At 43.6% G+C, this 22,161-nt stretch overlaps 1 protein-coding gene across 2 annotated transcripts; it reads right to left on the reverse strand.

The window, feature by feature from the left end:
• Positions 1-521: 521 nt before the first annotated feature.
• Positions 522-21,921, reverse strand: COMMD4 (COMM domain containing 4). 2 transcript variants are annotated; one of them, XM_073650795.1, is made up of 8 exons: positions 21,841-21,921; positions 15,939-16,010; positions 12,401-12,466; positions 12,278-12,317; positions 9,466-9,585; positions 9,239-9,319; positions 4,062-4,232; positions 522-1,134 (listed from the first exon to the last, which is right to left on the reverse strand). In XM_073650795.1, exons 1-8 carry the CDS (start codon positions 21,841-21,843, stop codon positions 1,094-1,096), a joined length of 594 nt encoding a protein of 197 aa, XP_073506896.1. In that variant the 5' UTR covers positions 21,844-21,921; the 3' UTR covers positions 522-1,093. The 2 variants fall into 2 exon arrangements, with proteins under 2 accessions (XP_073506896.1, XP_073506897.1); XM_073650796.1 differs by lacking the exon at positions 15,939-16,010.
• Between the last annotated feature and the right edge of the window lie 240 nt (positions 21,922-22,161).

The following is a 22,161-nucleotide window of genomic DNA, read 5'->3' on the forward strand; positions in this document are numbered from 1 at the left end:
TTGCCAACACAAAGGAGCGAATTTCAGAGCAAAGCAGGAACTCAATGGTTCAATAAATTAAACACTGGGAGAGATTTATCAAAATCTCGTGCATCGGAAAAGTGATCATTTTACTATCCAAAACTTGTTCAAAATTGAAAAGGGAGAATCTGATTCGTTTCTGTAGGACACTACTGCTTTTATTAATTTTGATAAATCTTCACTGATGTGGTTTTGTGCTGCTTTAGACATAAAGTGCAAATCAGTCAGAGCATGGATCAAAATGCATGAACTGGCCGAGCCTCTCAAAACTGATCGTCACGGGCATGTATTAACCTGTCACACTTGGGTCGGCAAGACCTGTGGCCAGTCTGTGCATTTTAGTCCATTCGCAGGCTGCTTTGCATGGATATCTGAAACAGCCCTGACAAAGCGCACATCAAAAGCAGGCAAGCTATTAGGGTTATTCTCATAAATAAATAATAAAAAAAAAAAAGATAGCCAAGTTGGTATAAATAGCTTTAAAATCAATGGTGTAAACATTTTATTAATTTTTAACAAATCATTTTATTTCAAAAGCAAAATTGTGCATTTTAGGAAATTGGAAAACATTCTGCAACAGGTGATGTGTGAACCCGATAACAAAACATATGTACATATTGACCGAGAAAAAGGTTCACATAAAACACTGAATACAGCTGGAAGACGAGCAGCCAATCAGTGAGTTTTTCAGATTGCAGATAGTTGAAGTCTACTCTTCTTCAGGATCTAAGACGAGAACCTAATTTTTCCCACAAAACAACTTGAAATGTGTTGGTCAAAACCTAAAAATTCTGGGGCAGGTGTCCAGGTTGCACAGCACACTATGGCCCCGATTCATCAAGACTGGCATTTTTCACGCAAGTCTTGATGAGGGGGCATGCTGGAGTCAGACGATCTTGATTTATTAAGAGGGGCCTATTTAATCTAGAAGTGGGCATCTTCAAATTTTCCACAAGGCTTTCTACGGATGACAGCCGTCCTCAGGATACAAGCATTTTTTGACAGACTTCCCGGTGTCCTACACATGTTCTAATCTTCTGAGACACAGATGGGTAGTTTAGCAAAACCTAGTTCAGTTCAGGGAGTTCATCATCTCAAGAGCCTGTTTCAGTTCTACGAAGAAAAACAGATTATCATTAAATTTTGTAACCAAAACAATACTACGTAAAATGCTCTTCTGAAAAATCTAGTTTCTCTTATCTCTCCATTGGATTAATTTATTTGTTCATTATACAGTGGGGAAAATTATTATTTAATACACTGCCGATTTTGCAAGTTTTCCCACCTACGAAGAATGGAGAGGTCTGTAATTTTTATCGTAGGTACACTTCACCTGTGAGAGACAGAATCTAAAAAAAAAAAAAAAAAAAAAAACATCTAGAAAATCACATTGCATGATTTTTACATAATCAATTTGCATTTCATTGCATGAAATAAGCATTTGATATAATAGAAAAACAGAACTTAATATTTGGTACAGAAACCTTTCTTTGCAATTACAGAAGTTAGATGTTTCCTGTAGTTCTTGACCAAGTTTGCACACACTGCACCAGGGATTTTGGCCCACTCCTCCATACAGATCTTCTCCAGATCTTTCAGGTTTCGGGGCGGTCACTGGGCAACATTGAGTTTCAGCTCCCTCCAAAGATTTTCTATTGGGTTCAGGTCTGGAGACTGGCTAGGGCACTCCTGGATCTTGAAATGCTTCTTACGGAGCCACTCCTTATCTGCCTTGACTGTGTGTTTTGGGTCATTGTCATGCTGGAAGACCCCGGCACGACCCATCTTCAATGCTCTTACTGAGCGAAGGAGGTTGTTGGCCAAAATTCATGATACATGATCCCATCCATCCTCCCTTCAATACGGTACAGTCGTCCTGTCCCCTTTGCAGAAAAGCATCCCCCAAGTATGATGTTTTCCCCACCATGCTTCACAGTTGGGACGGTGTTCTTGGGGTTGTTCTCATCCTTCTTCTTCCTCCAAATAAGGCGAGTGGAGTTGATGCCAAAAAGTTCTATTTTGTTCTCATCTGACCACATGACCTTCTCCCATGCCTCCTCTGGATCATCCAGATGGTCAATGGCAAACTTCAAACGGGCCTGGTCATGTGCTGGCGTAAGCAGGGAGACCTTACGTTCCCTGCAGGATTTTAATCCATGACGGCGTAGTGTGTTACTAACGGTAATGTTTGAGGCTGTGCTCCCAGGACTATTCAGGTCATTGACCAGGTCCTCCCGTGTAGTTCTGGGCTAATTCATGACCGCTCTCAGAAATATCCTTACCCCACAAGGCAAGATCTTGTATGGAGCCCCAGATAGAGGAACATTGACAGTCATCTTGTGTTTCTTCAATTTTCTAATAATTGTGCCAACAGTTCTTGCCTTCTCAGCAAGCTGCTTGCCTATTGTCCTGTAGCCCATCCCAGCCTTGTGCAGGAGCACAATTTCGCCCCTGGTGTCCTTAGAGAGCTCTTTGATCTTGGCCATGGTGGAGAGGTTGGAGTGTGATTGATTGAGTGTATGGACAGGTGTCTTTTATACAGGTAAAGAGTTCAAACAGGTGCAATTAATACAGATAATAAGGAGGGATTCTTAAAGAAAAACTAACAGGTCTGTGAGAGCCAGAATTCTTGCTGGCTGGTAGGTGAACAAATACTTATTTCATGCAATAAAATGCAATTTAATAATTTAAAAATCATACAATGTGATTTTCTGGTTTTTATTTTTAGATTCTGTCTCTCACAGGTGAAGTGTACCTACGATAAAAATTACAGACCTCTCCATTCTTTGTAGGTGGGAAAACTTGCAAAATCAGCAGTGTATCAACTACTTATTTTCCTCACTGTCGATAGTATAGAGAATGAAACTACTAAACACTGGTCCGTATGGAGCCTTACACACTGTCTGAATACCAGCAACCATTACATTCTTTTAAATTTGCATCCGAAAATCTGCTCCGGTTTCCAAGTTTTAGCACGACAATATGGAAAGTCTCAAGACACCATGAACGTTGTCTCAATGGCATATTTTCTGTCAATTTCTTATGATGTGCTTTCTATTTTGGGGCTCTCTACTAGGTTTTATCTTCTTTAAAACAACTAATAGAGATTGGCGGATCGAGAGTCTATCAGTCAGATCAGTAGTCTCTGGCAGCAAAATGGGAGCTCTACAAATCTCTTTGCTCCTGGGATCTCCGTTGCAGCTTTAGATTAGGTGAGCGGCCAAAGTCATAATTGCCGCTTGATGCCCTGATGACATTGCGTCAGCCTGCATAATCAAAAGCCCATATCACTTGCCAGAGACTACTCAATTGACCGATGGACCAGAGACTTGCAAATTGATCCGCCCATCTCTACTGTCCAATTATTCTGGATATTTGATAATACGGTACCCATAAAGTTTCAGTAAAGCCAAATTTAGAGGGGTTGTCATCTTAATAGATGGGTAAAATTGCAAAGTACTTGTAAATTGCAAAGTTGCTTGCTTTTACTCCTTATTAAAAATTCTCTCCATTCTTAAAAGAATGAAGGGATGTTAAAAAATGTTAGTTTACTTCTTGTTGCCTAAGTTACCTGCCACCGTCTGCCGTCTATCAGTAGTGGCCAATTTCCTAGGTAAGAAGCTTAGCGCTTACAAGCTCTAGAGACAACGGATTGTTACTTGCAGCTTTGAAGGAGGCCAGGTCACTGTGCCCGGTTAGCCTCAATGCCTCCGTGCTCCTCCAAAGCAAAGCAGCTTCACATAGCAGCACTGGAGCTCAGAGGCTCAATCATGATTCTTGTCTAAACGATCAATAATTCCTAAAGACAGTTTGAGAGCAATTATTTAAGGAATTTTACCAAAAAGAAGGATATGTACATGGGTCCCACAGGGAAACACACTTTTATTGAAGAGGACAAGTAATACTAATCTCGCCCCAACACTGACATGAGTAGAACCCTCAACAAAAGAACTCACTATTTTATCAATGTGTATATTATCGACACTACAGATATGTATTAACCAATATAAAATCTTTTCCCATACACATTACTATCTTACCTGTTAACAAAACTCTTAATTTACCGGCGGACATAGTTACATTGACGGGTCTGGAGTTAGCAGAATCTTTCACGCACAGGTTTAGGTGGACTACTGGTTCATTCACTTCCCGCAGAACACTGGAGCCGAGAGTCTGGTCCACCCGCCAGCTCAAGGAGGATAAGCGCGATACTGCAAAGGCAAGAGGGACAGCCATGCACATGGAAGGGTTACAAAAGCAAACAAGTGTCACTAGTGGAGAGAAAATAATGAACACATCAAAAAAAGGATTTTACAACTGACTTCCTTTGTTTTCAGAATGCAGAGAGGTTTCGACCTCTAGAAATAAGATAAAAGATAAATTTATAATATTTAAAACTTCCCCTGTCATCTTAATAAAAGAAGAGGGCTCATCTTTTTTTCCATATCAGGCTAGGATAAATGTGGTTGCTACTGCTTGATGGTATAGGATATATTAGAGGTGTAAATATCTTATTTCTGGTGGGACATGATAAAGGTATAATTATCAGGTGATGTACAATACTAATCACCAGGATTGTAATCTGAGAGCAGCATTATGTAGGGACTGAGACCCTGATTCAAGTGATTTATCACTTGCTGGGCTGCTTGCTGTCATTTTGATACAATCCCTGTTTTATCTGCTCCACATCTTGTAGTTCTCTGAATGCTGAGCTCTGTATAACCCCATCCACCACTGATTGGTAGCTTTCTGTACACACCAAACACTGACACAAAGCGGCTAATCAGTGGTGCGGAAAGGGCTACATAGAACAAATTGACTAGGAGGCACGTGACACCTAGTCCTGTAATAATATCCTGCTGATAAAACACTGATTTTATTAAAACAGCAACACACAGCCCAGGAAGTGACATATCACTGGAATCAGGCTCTCAGCCCCTACTAGTCTCAGGTTACAGAGAAAAATCCTGCAGACATATTCCCCTTCGAGATAAGCATAAAGTTGGTTAGCTCAGTTGGTTAGAGTGTGATACTAATAAAAGCCCAGATCGTGGGTTCGATCTCTGTACAGGAGAGGAGCTTTTCACACAAGTTTTGTCACTAGTCAAAGATATGTCCTCTCCTGATGAAATATGCCCCATCATCCTAACTTTGTAGGGGGTTAGGCTGTGTTAGCATGTCCTGTTTTATTTCTATATTTATGATGCGTTTATACATTGCAATCTGCTGGATGTTCACAACGGAGTTCCAAAACTCTGTATTCAGATGTATATGGAGGAATACCTACAGATTAAATGGGCAAGGCATAGTATATTAAAAAAAAAAGTTATTTTGAACACATTTAGTCAGTTTTTTTGTATCTACAAAAAGAAAAAACGTGAGCACGTTTTTTTTTTTTGTTTGTTTCCCAAAAATAGGGTATTAAAAACATTTACATTTTTTCCCAATCATTCTCTGTGGGAGACGTGTTGAAATGTATAGCAGCACGGTTCCATATGTCTAATGCCCTGTTCACACTGCATTTCAGCAGTGGTTTTAAATTTTCCGCCAAAATAGTCCTAGAAACAGGATTCAGTAAAACCACCAAAAGGGCCATAGATTGAACGGCATTTGTGTTTATTCTGTTTAGACGGGCACAGAAATATGTTGTGGTACACTTTCAAAAAAAAAAAAGACAAAATAAAAAATTCAGTACATATGCTTGTGCCATGGCTGCCAAGCCCTAGTGGGGGCCGCTACTGAATACCGTTTTATAGGGCTATTAAGGTGAAACCTTCAAACGCAGTGCTGAAATACATTTTAGACCCTATATTTACATTGTATGTTTCCCTATCAGTACCTTAGTCAAAATAAAAAATAAAAACTTTATAGACTTTGGCCTCTACTCATAAAAGTTTTTACACCAGTATTCTGGAGAAAATGTTTTGAAAAGTCACATAATTTTGGCGAAACTCAAGGCTGCGCTAAAACGTTGCGACATTTGGTAGTCTCACAATATTTTCACCCAGCTTCAACAAAGTGGGCATAGCTGGGGCAGGACGAAGGATTGGCTACTACTACTTGTTAAATTCATCATGAGAGGCGGAGATCGCTAGGCCACAAATCTTACTCCAGCAGGGACTGTAGTAGGATTTATGGCGAAGCGCACACAAGGTGTATGTCTCTTCATGAAGCAAAAGCGTTTGACTCCAGCACATCTCCTCATCAAGGAAGTCTTGATGAATCAGGTCCATTGATGGTCATATACATCCAAATTCAGACAGGCGTAGCATATGTTCTTGAAGTTTATATCCTACTGTGACAAAGTCACTGGCAAAGTGCAGGAGGGGAGATATGTTTCACTGAGGCTACTAGCTTCAGTGATGTGAAACCTGGAAGTATTCTCCTGAATAATATGTGCTGAGAGGGTTAATCAGCCATATTTAAAGGGCATGTTTTTTTGTGAATGGCCATAGTGCGGGTGGGAGGCCATTCACCTTATCTCCACCCCAGGGTGTGGTCTGGGGTTTAAATACTCAGCCTGTAGAGGCATTCAGTGTTCAGTAGGTCTGGAGAGAATACCTCCAGATCTGTTTGTGTAGAGCTATCCTGAACACATGGAGTTGCTGAACGCAGAGCAGGCGGATCCCTGCTACCCCATAGACTGTGCTTTTGTGTTACCATTTTGCTTTGCTTTCCCTGTTTTGCCCAAAGGGCACCCATATTGTCTATGGGCTGTTCACATGTCTGTTTTTTTGTGGGCCGTGTGACTGTGCAAAAATCACGGAGACGTGGCATCATGGATGAAGAGTGCCAATACATGTTTAGGAGTCTGAAAATCACAGACAGCACATGGATGTCATCAGTGTGAAGTCCGTGAATAACATCGTAATAAAGGTTTCTAATTTTTCCAACAAAATTTACAAAACCAATCTTTTAAAGGGACCATATCCCATTTGAAGTGACTTTGAGGGGTCTACGTGACAAAAAAATATCCAAAAGTGACTCCATTTTAAAAACTACACCCCTCAAAGTGCTCAAAACCACATTCAAGAAGTTTAGTAACCCTTTAGGGCAGGGGTCTCAAACTGAGCCGGGTAAAGGGGCCTTACATAGAAAAAATATGAATACTAAGGGCCGCGTTCTTCGGGGGAGAAGATGACGTTTTCAGTGATACCATTATTTTTTTATATGACTTTTTGATCATCATCTTTTTTTTTTGGTGTGTTTATTATTTTTAATGGTGCTTATCATATGGGCTATGATACAGGTCTTCCCTTTTTACTTCAAATTGTACATAAAACAGTATTTTTTATGGCCAAATACTATTCCATTATTTTTTACTTTACATTTTCTTTTAAATGTTTTCCTTTTTTTGACCTCCAATCGACCCCATACAGTAATATAGTTTTTCAATTTCCATATAGTAATACAGGCTCCCATCCGGTAATAATGTATCCACTCCTGTAATACTGTCCCCGTACTATAATAACATCCCCAATCCTGTAATAATGTTCCTCACTCTGTAATAATGTCGCTTGTCCTGTCATAATGTCCCCATCATGTAATAGTGTCTCCTGTCTTGTAGTAATATCTCTAAGCTTGTAATAATGTCCTTAGTCCTGTAATAATGTCCCCATCACGGTCCCATCTTATAGAAATGTCCTCATCCTTCTCCCCTGACCTCGCTCCTATGGCAAAGACACACACGTAGTTGAGAAGCACTGATGTCAGCAGTCCCAGACTCGCTGGATGCTATTATCTCAGGGGGCCGCACAATGGAACCTCAGGGACCGTGTGTTTGAGACCCCTGCTTTAGGGTCTTCACCGGAATTAAAGCAATGTGGAAGGAAAAAAATTTAACATTCTACTTTTTCCCACAAAAATATTGCTTTAGCCCCAAATGTTGCATTTCTGAAAGGGTAGCAAGAGAAAATGGCCGGTACAATTTGTTGTGCAGTTTCTCCTGAGTATACCGATACCGCATAAGTGGTGGAAAACTACTGTTTGGTCACGCGGAAGGGCTTGAAAGGGAGGGAGCAATATTTGAGTTTTGTAACGCAAAATTGGCTGGAATAGCGGACGCCATGTAACATTTGCAGAGCCCCTGCATTTTGGAAACTACACCCCTCAAGGAATTTATCTAGAGGTGTGTGGAGCACTTTGAACCCATAGGTGCTTCACAGAACTTTATAACGTTGACCCGTGAAATGCTACTTTAGCCCCAAATTTTTTCCTTTTCACTATGGTAACAGGAGAAAATGGATCCCAAAATCTGCTTTGCAATTTCTCCTAAGTATAACAATACCCCATATGTGGTGGAAAACTAATGTTTGGGCGCACGGCACGGCTTAAAAGGGAAGAAGCGCCAATTTAATTCTGGAGCTCAATTTTGGCAGGAATAAATTGCGTATGCCATGTTACATTTGAAGAGCCCCTGACATGCCAAAACAGCAGAAACCCCCACAAGTGACTTCATTTTGGAAACTGCACTTCTTGAAGAATTCATATAGGGGGTGTAGTGAGTATTTTTTAATCATCAGACGATTCACAGAATTGTATGAAATTGGGCTGAGTCATTGGCAAATTACAGTTTTTTTACACTAAGATATTGCTTTGGCCCCATGTTTTCAATTTCAGAAGGGATAATAGCAGAAAATGAAAAGTACAATTTGTTACACAATTTCTCCTGAGTACACCAATACCCCATAAACTACTTTTGAGGCACAATGCAAAGCTGAGAGGGAGAAGGTCACAGCTGACGGAGGCAGGAGTGGGGCGATGCTGCAAGCCTCAGGCTGGAAAAAGAGGGTGTTCGGAGGTGCGACACTGCAGGTGTTCGGTGGTTGGGGAGGCTCCGCCGACATTTTGTGAAAGCCCGGAGCCCTGCACTTCCATGGTTTACGTGGACTCCGGAAAATGGCCGCCTGGAACAGCACATAAACAGATGAAGATCTCCGCACCAATTGGACAAAAGAGGGAGCCCCCTTCCTCTCCCAAATGCTGCGGTCGATATCGATTGCGGCATTTAGGGGGTTAAACAGCCGGGTCTTGGCTGTCACATAAGCCAAGCTCTGGCGGCGATCGCGTGGGCATAGCTCCTGGGCCGCACACGATTGCCATGACGTAACCATACGTCAAAGGTCGGGAATCCCTATCCAACCATGACGTATGTGTACGTCAAAGGTCGTGAAGTTGTTAATACTGGATATTTAGCAGCATGTTGATAGAAACTCACAGCGGAGACTGTTTTCTCTCAGCGTTTCTTGCAAGGCAGTCTGCTTCTCTTCGTAAGAGCGGCAAAGGGAGGCAGCATGTTCTATGGAAAACAAGGAGAGTTCATTGAACTTTTACATACAGCACATAATACATGAATGGCCTTACTAATAGAATAATAAACTGTAACAGCCAGGTAGATGCTAGGAACAGGTACAAGTAGAGTAAAAGACTTATTTTTTTCCTTACCCCTGGGAAGACCCAGCTGCTGGAGTTCACTAGACAGATTATCACCGCTCACATTATGCTTGGCCGCACTGGAGAGGATAAAACAGAGGACAGCAACCGTGGCTTTTATGTCACCAGACTCTACAGGAAAAGGAAATTGTGCTATTAATATTGTAATTTACTAGTCACGTACACAGATATGGTAGTGTAACCATTAGAGTACAGGAAAATATAGAAGTTTTACGCATTTGCCAGGCTACAGATTCTTGTGGTGTTCACATGACAACACTTCCCGTCTTTGCTCTGGTCTTGTTCAGTCACATCACCAATTTATTTTGATTTAAATTATTATCCACATCAATGTCCACATCCTTAAAGAAGCACTCCCAAGAAATGTTTTGTTTGATAAACCAGTGTAAATATGTGTAGTGCAAGTGTAATAAAATACTTCTCTTCTCTCTCTTGTGACTGAAATCCCAACTCTGTGGATCGCACCGACCGTGATGAGCTGGAAGTCGCTTTTACAATTTTACATTTAGAAATGTTTCACAAATTAAAAATGTATTTAATTGCTTCAACAGCGGCCGTCATGTGTGTCTATTTGTGCACAATGATTTGGATGCATATAATGTTCACGTGATAAGAATAATGGAAGAAAGTATTGTCATTGCACTAGAAGAACAGAGGGGACGCAGGCGACCAACTTGTGACTTCATGGCAGCAAAGAATCAAGTTGTAAAAAATTATTTCTCATTTTTCATTCACAATAAACAAGTTTTTCTGAAAAGGTGGAGTGAAAGTAGCTGCACAAATATTTTATTTGGAGTTGCTGTATGTCTTCACCCGCTCCTCACAAGAGCCTACTGTCTTACTGTTCTGAGAGTTATACTGAATTTTAGCCATTTCCTAGCTTCTTCAAATCCATTAATTAGGTCTATACAATGAAAAAGTTACCATCATACAGTAGTTAAGGTAACTAAAGTGTATGTATATGAAGCAAAGTGGTTACAACACATACAAGTTGTCATTTAAGACTCCCCTTCCAAATGCTGTAGAAAAGCACATTGTTGTGATGGAGAAGATCCCATGCACGAGCGTCTATTCTCTATTAGTAAAGATTAGCTCCCTTTTTAGAGTACTCAATATGACTACATATCACATTAGTCGTCAGAAGTTTGAAAATGCATCATGTCATAAAATATTAAAGGGTTATATTCAAGTTTTTTATATTGCTTTAAGTTAGACAGCATGAAAAAAAGCAAGTTTGCAAATGTCTTGCTTTTTCTATCTCCTGTCACTCTCCTTCTACGAAAGCTTTTATCTTACACTGTTTATAGTTTGTTGCCAAGGGAACCTTCAAAGGTTGAGATCTGACAGTTAAATCCTGAGATCCCAAGTCACCCATCTCCATCCAACCACCACTCCAGCAGTCTTTTATTGCAATGCTGGAGTGGGGCTACTATCGCAAGTTCCCTACCCCTATTCTCATACTTACCAGCCACTGTCTTTATCTTTTATCAGCGCCGCTCCAGTCAGTCTCCAGCAGTTTGTGACCTGCCGGATCACTCAAGTGTTTGCTGGAGCGAGCCATAGGTCACTTTTCAATGCAAGTCTATGAGACCCTTGCTCTGACTCTCGTAGACGTACATTGAGAGCTTGTGACCGTTACCTCACAAGTTACGGTCACAAGATGGCAGCACATTACCGGAGCAGGAATAGCTGCAGATGGCGGGTGAGGAGTGGAATATTAGATGCAGGGATTCTGCATTAGTAGCACCACTCCAGCACGGAAATAAAAATAAATGCTCGAGTGATGCTTTAAATTTTATAAAATCGTTTGACAGTGCAGCTCACCTTCCGGGCCCAAGCGGCTATCATCAGTCCTGCAAAAACACAAGCCCATGTCTCCTAGCAATTGGTTGTTTGAGCAGTGAGTCACGACTCACTTTCCCCATGAGCTGCTGAGCCATGAATTCCTAACTGTACAAATAACAGTGCAGACTTTATAATGGGTGCATTGACAGTCACAGTAGCACAATTCTGCTTAGTCATAACTGCCACTGAATAAGGAGAGCCGCCCCCCACCAACAAGGAAGTCAGGAGACTGGGGAGCAGTGTGCTCCTGAAGACCCATATTTACGCTAACCCTTTAAATGAAATTTGTGAGTGCCTGCAGCTTACCCTAGTGATGATGGCTGATCATTATAGATCCTGGCACTCTTACTTGTGGCTGTCAGCTGTCATAATTTTAGGAAACTATGGGCATAAGCAATTGAATATGGACAGGGGGATATTCAGATGGGAAAAAAATCCTGCCATATGTCTTACTTTTCCTTCTTTAAAATTGTGTTTTTATTATCTTCTTTAAAATTATGTTCTTCAAAAGGTCTCCCAGAAGAACTGATAACATATCGCTAGGATATGTCATTACTTGCTGACCAAACAGCTGGGACCCCCCATGACCCTAACAAAGGGTTTACAGCACAAGTTATGCACTGCAGTTTTTTCACCATTTTACCCCCCGCAACATGTTTTTCCATCTATATGCTCTGCTACAACTGGGTTGTGTTTCTTTAAAGAGCTGGGACCCACTCAAAGAAACTGCCGAAGGAGCTTCTGACCCTTTTTGTCTCTCTACTAGCAGGGATCCCATACATTAGACCCCAGTAATCATGGAGTGATGACTTATCCTACTTTTTGAGATGGGAATAAGCCTTTAAAACATAAATTGTGAATGTTGTGCAAAAAAACAATATTAATAACTTTCTAATTAGAGGATTCCCAGTGTGTGTGTGTGAGACAATGAAACAAGTAATACAGTGAAGCATCTCACCAAAGCGAGCGTCTGCAGTCAGCTTCAGGATCTTTTCATACTGTTAAGTACACAGAGATAAGTGAGTCAGCACACCAGCATCATCAGTATGGTATAAATGCCTGTTCCTACATCAGTGCTTACATCAATGGCTTCTCCCAGATGCTCCTTCAGCACTTGTGCACAGATCAACTTCAATTTAACAGAGGACTGAGAAAGGAAATAGAAGACATTTAGGATACGGCTAAGAGCCAGATGGAGACAGGAGCAGTGATAACTATAACTGAGTTAGGGTAAGGCGTACAGAAACAAAAAGCACATAACCGGCCTCATATACTTGAGACAAAGTGCATTCATATAACTGTTATATCAACTATAATTAATATGTTGAAGGTTAACAGGCCCATAAAGTCATTGCAAAAAGCCACTCCGGTTTGGCTAGAGATTCAATCGATCAATGTAGTGGCTTCAGCATCAAAAAAGGGATTTTTAAGCCTTTAAAAAAAAAAAAAAAAAAAAAAAAAAAAACACAGCCCAGCATATTCATCTACCGAGCCCAGCATATTAATAATAATAATTTTTATAATAATATTTTTTATTTATATAGCGCCAACATATTCCGCAGCACTTTACAATTAAGCGGTGACGTGTACAGACAATAAATTCAATACAAGGTGAGACAGTTTAAACAGTTACATTAGGAGTGAGGGTCCTGCTCGCAAGCTTACATTCTACAAGGAAATGGGGGGACACAATAGGTGAAAAGTGCCTGTTATTTCAGGTCTGGCAATTATAATAAATAGGGATTTTCATATAAAGTTGCATGATCCGGTCATCAGCCCATATGTTTAAGTGCAATAATCAAGTATCGAATGCATGGAGGGTGTGGAGACCGATTACTAGTAGGGTGCAGATTCTGAATAATAATTTAGAAGGAGGGGACAGGGGAAAGTTAGTTTACTGAGTAGTTGAGGTATTCTTGTTTAAAGAGATGGGCTTTTAAAGCATGCTAGAAGAAGTGGTGGCTAGGCATCAGTCGGATCATCTGCGGTAGGGCATTCCAGAGAACTGGCGCAGCACAAGAGAAGTCTTGAAGACGGAGGTGTGAGGTTCGGATTATGGGGGATGTTAGTCTTCGGTCATTTGTAGAACGGAGGGCACGTGTAGGGTGATAGACAGAGATGAGAGAGGAGATATAAGGCGGTGCAGAACTGTGGAGAGCTTTGTGGGTGAGAGTGATGAGTTTATATTGGACCCTGTAGCGAATGGGCAACCAGTGTAATGACTGGCACAAGATGGAGGCATCAGTGAAGCGGCTGGACAGAAATACGACCCTGGCTGCCGCATTCAGGACGGATTGGAGAGGAGAAAGTTTGGTAAGAGGGAGACCAATCAGAAGAGAGTTGCAGTAGTCCAGACGAGAGTGAATAAGAGCGACAGTAAGAGTTTTAGCAGTTTCAAAGGTGAGAAAAGGTCAGATTCTGGAGATGTTTTTAAGATGCAGGTGACAAGAGCAAGTGAGTGATCGGATATAGGGAGTAAAGGAAAGGTTAGTTTCGAATATGACCCCAAGGCAGCGGGCATGCTGCTTGGGAGTTATGGTTGAACTGTGGTGCCCCTGAGGGTTCGGTCGCCACAGAGGTACTGCATCTCACCCAGAGGTGTGGTATCTCACTCTCAGGTAAGGAAGGAGTACAGCTCGGGACCCTAACACCTGCATCCAACACATACCCGCAGTGGGGCCAGGGCGAGATTGCTCCTAAGGGAGAGCACAGTCCTGGGTCCCTAGCTGAGGGGAGGTGCTATGTAGTGGGTGTGGGTGGAGGAAGCAGCTTAGGGGAGCACATGAAGAAAAGTATAAATAGAGAAGCCATCTTGTAAAGATAGTTTAGTCAGATCAGTCTACAGTGAGAGGAGTTGGGAGCAGGAGCTCTGCTCAGGCAGAAGGCCTGAGGAGAGGCCCAGGACTGAAGGAGAAGGAGAGAGGAGAAGGAGAGAGGAGCAGGAAGGGCTCCAGGAACGAAGAAGGGACCCCAGGGGTACGGGCAGTGCTGGAGGCCACCCGTACGCCCGAATCCACCAGGAGGTGGAGGGGTCAGGCCACACAAAGGGGACCGGTCCCTCAACTAGCAGAGCACTCTATGTCTCAACTAGAAACCGGAGGCTGCACTATTTCAAGTCCTGCAGCCAACAGTCCATATCAGTCTCACCAAGAAGGTAGCCATAGAGGACCCAGGGGACAGAACCGACGTCGCCCAACAAGGCCCGCAGGTATCGGATTGGGACACTTGGTATGGGGTGCAGGGAGACGGCCAGAGAGAGAACACACAGAAGGGGGTCCCGCTAAGTACTCCGGAGATATCTGAGGGTGGACTGAACCCCTCTCTGAGTAAAAGCAGCACGACGAGGGAAGTTACACTGGTACCTGTAACTTGGACTGCAATAACCGTGAGTAAAGACCCTGAGGACTGCACTCCACTGTCTCTGTGATTATTATCTGCGCCATCACCCCTGCACTACAACGCCCAGCACATCTACAACATCTACACTGCCCTGGAGCTAAGCTCTACCTGTGGAGAGCCACACCAGCTTTGCTGCACTAACACCAGCTCCAGAGGACCTGCTCCGCAGCGGCGGCTCCCTTTAGCCGCATACCACAGGTGGCGTCACGAACTTTGTACATAAATCCCCTGTAAATATTCCCCTTTTGACTGACCGCCCTGGGTCACAGACGGGGTCACCGCCACTGTGACATCTCCCCTAGCAACGACCGGCCCGGGACTGAGTACCCCACGGCCCAGGGGGCGCGTCAGAACCCTCCAAGGTAATTTCGATGTTAGGTAGAGTTAGGTTAGTAGAGGGGAGAAACACAAGTTCAGTTTTGGAGAGATTCAGTTTAAGATAGAGGGAGGACATGATGTTAGAGACAGCAGACAATCCTTGGTATTTTGTATTAGGGTAGGGGTGATGTCAGGGGAAGAAGTGTATAATTGGGTGTTGTCAGCATAGAGATGATAATGGAATCCAAATATGCTGCATATTCATCTACCGAGCCCAGCATATTCATCTACCGAGCCCAGCATATTCAACTACTGATCCCAAGATAATGGGAGGCCCCATCGGTCTCTCTGATTCCTTTTTCTGGCAGGGGCAGACATGAGATTGCTGTAGCCAATCAGGTGCCAGAGTGGTTACCAACGTGTCCCCTCTATTGTCTGTGATCAAAAATATAGATAAATACCTCTGCGACCACTGGCTGGCCAGTCTACTAACCACAGAAAGAGACTGGTGGGAGACACAAGCAGCAGTAAGCAGTATGGAGGGATATGCATTTTTCGCTATTTTTTTCTAAACTAGGCTGGGACCCGTGTTATAGACAAACAAGAGGGACTGGACAACCCCTTTAATGTGCATGGCGCCTAGTAAGTGAACCATAGCCAGACCACCTCCAACCTTACTCTGTAGTATACATTATATTCTTGGGTCAGATCTGTGGGAGTATTTTTATGCACCAAAGAGGACTGCGAGAAATAAAGCTCAAGAACTCAAAGTGGATATTGTAGAAATACATAATTAACGTTTTATTGCTAGAAAATGAGGAATTACATCAAGTTACCGATAAATCTAATAATCTCTGCTTACTTCATGAAACTAGCAGATAAGAGATCTAAGAATACTCAACTATTTTAGCCAACGTACTAATTTCTGCCAAAACCCAGTCCGGGCAATCCAGATCACCACAGAAACGGAATCTCTGCAAAGATATATAAGCAATACACAATGAGAAAGCAGAGAAAAGTTATAGGCCAAATACAACACAGAGGGCTTGAGAGGATGTCCACTACTTTTTCATGGATCACCTATTTTTATGATAGGCCCTCAATGTCTGACTGGCTGGGGTCCGACACCGGCACCCCCGCTAATCAGCTGTTATAGGTGTCGGCAGTGGCCCACCGCCTTGAAGTATTTGCTTGAGGAGCTGCCATCTTCTCATAGTGGCCGAAGCTTGGTACTGCACACCCGCCTACTATTCAAATCAATAGGACGCGGATGTATAGTACCCTACCATGGCCACTACCAGAAGACGGAGCAGCTCCACATGTGAGTATTTCTGTCGGTGACCGCCAACACCGATAACACCTGATCGGCGTGGGTGACGGGTGTCGGACCCTGGCTTATCAGACATTGATGCCATAATCTAAGGATAGGGCATCAATGAAAAAGTAGTGGACATCCTCTTTAAGTTATAGGGGTTGTCCCCTTCCAGAAAAGTTTTTCCTAGAAGCTCCATTAGTTTTTAAACAAACCCTACCTAAAAAGGTGTCTTACTCACCCTACCACAGTCCAGCACTGAGTTTCCGCTGCTGCCCTGGTGTTTGTCGTTATCTGCAGTGCTGCAGCCAATCACTGAGTCCAGCTGCTCTGAGCGGCTTCAGCCATCTACACCCGCAGAGCCACAGGGCTCAGTGCTGTCAACGTGACGCCAGCGCTGCAGACATCAGGAGCAATGGCAGAGAATCAGTGCGGGATCCAGAGAGCGCGAGTACAGATTAGTTTGTTTTTTTCACTAGTAACAGAGCTTCTAGGAAAAACTTTTCGGAGGGGGACATCCCTCACACACATACAGTGTATTCATTGTAGAGGTAGAAGATTAAGCTATTCCGTTTCAAATCATTTCTATTTTCTCCGCTTACTGCCAATGAGTAAAAACTTTCACATAAATTTGTAGCTAGAAGCTGAACATCTGTCATGATCATTCCCAACAAGCAGAGGAGTAGGGCTTGTGCACGGAGAGTCCGGCACCTCTTCCATTCACTGCCAGCAAGCAGACATCATGAGCCACGAAAACACATACAGTATGCAGCCATTCAGCATTAATTCTGCGGCTTTTCGTTGCAGTGAGTTCACGTTCCCATGTATCGCAGTGCTGCAAGACTTCTGCATGTTTTTCACAGCACCAAAATACACAATAGTAATGTAATAGCAATACACTCTGTTTATCGTGTAGGGTTTATTGCTTTGTCTGATCCTTTTGATATAGATTTGGCAGAGCATTTATTAAGAGTGGAAAGCACTGAGTCCACACTTAAAAACCCCATCTTTTACATGCGCTTTTCTGCTTGTTCCATTTGCAATAAGCTCCACGTCATCCACAACATTTTTACCTCTCACGGTGCGTTCCCACGTTCAGGACTTGCTGCAGTTTTGATGCAGCGTATTTGTGTGTCAAAACCGAAGTGGCCAGATGTTACAACATAGTGGATGGATTTCTAGAAATCCCATGTCCACTATGCGTCTCTGTGCACCTGTAGATCACCTGCGGAAACTGACAGGCGGCGCGTCTTTCAGATCCGCAGCATGTCAATTTCTCTTGTGGGTCCACATGTGGATTTTCCCCATAGATTTTCATCAAAGTGGAAAATCTGCATGTTTGCAAAAAAAATAAAATGCGTGTCCGCTCATTTGTGGAAGTGGTGTGGAAGTTCTGCAGCATTGGGGCCAGGGCCAGGGCTGTGCAGTCGGAGTCGTGGAGTCGGTGTCCATTTTGGTGGAGTCGGAGTTGGAATCGGAGTCGGTATAAAATGGACCGACTCAAACTCCTAAAATATATAATAAATTGGGTACAGTAGTTCAATGCAGTTTGTGGGGAATATTTTTTCATAAGAATTTGGGAAAGTTATTAAATGTCCTATTCCTGATCTGAGGGTCTAGACTTTTAGCTGAGATGAATCTGTGCTGCAGTAAATTTATCTCTTAAACATGAGCCATGTATGGGGGAGTCGGAGTCGTGGAGTCGGTGTCATGGAAATTGAGGAGCTGGAGTCAGAGGTTTGGCTTACCGACTCCACAGCCCTAGTTGGGGCTGCAGCGGGTCCTGAACATGGGAACGTACCCTCACACTCTATCCTTCCTGGGCCTCACCGAAACATGCCTGACGCCCTTCGACACAACACCACCTGCTGTGTTGTTGTGACCTTCAATTCACCCACCCTACTCACCCAGGCAATAGACATGGTGGTGGAGTGGATTTTCTCTTTTCTAACAACTGCATCCCACCTCTACCCTCCCTCATCCGTCCGTCTTTTGAAGAACATTCTGTCTGTATATACTCTCCCTTCAACCTCCAAGTGGCCATCATATACCGACCCGGCCGCTGCCTTTATTGATCACTTTTCCACTTTCTCTCTGCTGACATTCCCACCATCATCTTGGATGACTAAAATCCCCACTGAAATCTGCCAGTCGGCAGCCTCAAAACTCCTGTGGCTCGTTTCATCCTCTGGTCTTACTCAGTGGTCCTTTGCAGTCACCCACACAGACGGACACACACTAGACCTTATCTTGACCCGCCTCTGCTCCCTATATCTGACCACCATCTACTCACTTTTTCATCCCTTTCCTCTTCAACTATCCCACCATGTCCAGCAACTAGTGCAGCCCTGCAGAAACCTCGCACATCTAGACATTCACACACTCTGACTCTATTCTACTGCTGTCCTCCATATCTTCACTTCACGACACAGACCGTGCCCCCATTTTCTGCAATGCCACAGTTGCATCAGCTATTGACTCAGCTTTGCCAAGTGTCCAGGGTTGCAGAGCGGTGTTGGAAGGAAACGCACTCGCAACAAGACTTCACCACATTCAAAAAAAAAAACCTTGCATATTTAGCGGCAAGGTGCGAATGAGTTTTCACTTTGTAATAACTCGAACGCCACAGATTTTCCACACAAAAAAAAACAAAAACATACAAAAAACCGAATAAACCACAACGTCATTCATACTTATTATTGATTTTAGGTATTTTTATGCCAAATTCATTGTGGCTTTTGCACCATGTTTGTGGTAGTTTTTAAAGTCATCCTCATTTTTTTGGCTTTGCATGGAAATGCAGGTGCAGTTGTAATTATCCAGATGTTTTGGCCAATTCATGATTTGCAACTTTTTGCAAAGTGGAGTACCAAATCTGTCCAGTTTTTAATTTTTTTTGCACAGTTGAAGACCAGAGTATGACATTTTAAAGCTTATTGAAGCAATTATGTAACATTTTACTCTAAAAATATGCTAAAAACAACTTTGAGGTTTGCACCAAATTCATTGAACATCATGCTCCATTTTGATGCAAAGTCCAACAGCAAAAGAGAAAATCAAGGCAGAAAACCCCCTCAGTAAACTCACGATTGATGAATTGGTGCCCAAGCATATAAGAAAGCTGCATAACCTCTTAAACATGAAGAAATTAATAGGAGCAGTCCTTTTTTTTATAACTTTCTCCCTTTTATAGCAACAATGTGTGTGTTTGTGTGTGTAATATACTCACCGGTCAACATCTTATGACATTTTCAGTGGCGATCCGGTGTCACATGCATTTGTGACCTGCCGAATCACAGTGTCTTCTATGTGGACAGAAAGAGGTCCCATTTAAATTTTCTCAGTGCAAGTCTATGAGATTCAGGGCTCATTCAGAGGTCAGGTTTTTTGACATACAAGAAAAAAGACAGCGTTTCATCAGTGATTTCATCAGGGTGTTGCCAGACATTAGTTAGAGTTTGGTCAGTATTTTTCACTGATGTGTAAAGAAAAAAATAGAAAGGTGGTTAAACCTTTTTTTTTATCTGTCAGTGAAAAACTGGATGGCATCTGAACGCTGTGAGATTTTTTTTCATGGACCCATAGACTTGCATTGCCAAGTTTCATGCGACACATCTCCGAGATCACGGACATGTGAACAGCCCCATACACAGTTATAGGTACGAGTGCAATCCGTGAGAAAATCGGATAGCACACGTACATGAAAAAGAGACGTCTGAATGAGCCCTCAGAATGACGCTACAGAGGCTCCTTCTCGTGCTCATAGACTTGCATTGAGAGAATAACCACGGCTCCACACAGAAAACACGGATCCTGCAGGTTACAAATGTGGTCAAATGATGGTGGAGTTGACTGGAGAGCTACTGGGAACGGCAGAAGATGGCAATGCTATGCAGGTACTGCTATAAGCAGTGTTCTGGTATGAGCACATGACGTCTTTTTCAGGCTACTCTTATTTTCTCTGGCATTTTGTAAAAATGAATTATCTTTTTTAGTGTTCTTTTGGACATTTCCTGAATGCTTTTTCGACCACCGTTGGATTTTTTGACCGTTTTCCAGACATTTTTTTAACTTCATTAAACAATGAAGAAACTGATCACGCTTTTTTTAAAGCAAAAATGCTCAAAAGAACGCCGGTCATCTTTTGAGCTTTCCCATTGACTTGTACAGTAAAGTATCGAGAATTCTCCAAGCAGACGTTACTTGAAGAATGGTCGGGTCACTTCTTTTAATAGTTTGGCATCTCTGGAAACCTGAAGCAGTTAAAAGAAGCTCAAAAGACTGAACATATGTGCAGCAAGGTGTTTTTGCTTAGAAATACAAATATTCATTCTTTTGAACATTTTGTCAGCGCTTTTTTTCAGGCATGTTTTGGAGCGGAATCCACCTGAAAAAGACGCTGTGTGCAAGTACGGACAATGGAGGTGTGTGTGTGTGTGTGTGTGTGTGTGTGTGTGTGTGTGTGTGTGTGTGGTGTTTGCAGTACTTACTCTGGGCATCTACAGTGATACAAGTTCCCATCTGAGTAATGTATTGAGCAGTATTTTTAATGCTGACTCCATCTGGCTGGTTCTTACTGCTATATATGTAATATGTCACCTATGACATCACACAGCGGCTTTTGGGGGGGGGGTTGGTGTGTGGATAGATATTTTTATCTATTTTCTCAATTTCAGCTTCACAAAGGAAAGACAATGTATTCTGATGAGGCGTGGTCACTGCAGGGGAGCTGCCTAGGGAGGGGCGCTGCAGGGCGGCAGCCGACGGAGTGCCGCTGCTGAGGGGCAACCGACGGAGGGGCGCTGCTGTAGGGCAGCCGACGGAAGGGCGCTGCTGAAGGGCAGCCGACGGAAGGGCGCTGCTGAAGGGCAGCCGACGGAAGGGCGCTGTAGGGCGGCAGCAGAGGGAGGCGCGCTGCAGGGCGGCAGCAGAGGGAGGCGCGCTGCAGGGCGGCAGCAGAGGGAGGCGCGCTGCAGGGCGGCAGCAGAGGGAGGCGCGCTGCAGGGCGGCAGCAGAGGGAGGCGCGCTGCAGGGTGGCAGCAGAGGGAGGCGCGCTGCAGGGCGGAAGCCGAGGGAGGGGCGCTGCAGGGCGGCAGCCGAGGGAGGGGCGCTGCAGGGCGGCAGCCGAGGGAGGGGCGCTGCAGGGCGGCAGCCGAGGGAGGGGTGCTGCAGGGCGGCAGCTGAGGGAGGGGTGCTGCTGAGGGGGCAGCCGACGGAGGGTCGCGGCTGGGTTGCACTGACATGACAGATCCACATCAAACAGCACGATGATCACTGGCAGGTAAATCCCATCTGTTAGTATCATGTCTGTTGTGATCTGTGGTCACATGGACGGGAGCACCCGCTCCGTCCATTATCTGCAAGAAAGGAACTATTGGTGAGCACGCTGCAGTTACCAGACGAGCCCCTTTTCTAGGACACAGCAACGGAGCGCCCATTGGCCCTCATAACATGTGCACCATCACTAACAGCCCGCACATCGCCGGACTCACCATGTCGCTGGAGTCTGAAGCCTCGTCGGTCAGCTGACCAGATAGCGGTCATGTGATCTGACTTCACTGTGCTTTTTTTTTTTAAACAAGCTTTATTGACGTGTGCGCAACACTAACATTCGTGTAGGCTGAGCGGCAGCACCGTGCTGCAGCTGCGCGAAGTTAATATCTATGAAAGCGATGAGCTCGTGTTCTGTCATAATCGCGTCTGCCTGCGACAAGCCCAAAATCCGAGGAGCTCAGTAGCTGCGCTCTACGCCACAAAGATTTAACGCAGGATTGTTGTTTAACCCTTCCAGGACCAGATCATTTCCATTTTTG

The sequence above is a fragment of the Phyllobates terribilis genome, unplaced genomic scaffold, assembly GCF_046119375.1.
Source record: "Phyllobates terribilis strain yellow unplaced genomic scaffold, ASM4611937v1 Scaffold_11__3_contigs__length_659146591, whole genome shotgun sequence".
NCBI classification, from domain to species: domain Eukaryota; kingdom Metazoa; phylum Chordata; class Amphibia; order Anura; family Dendrobatidae; genus Phyllobates; species Phyllobates terribilis.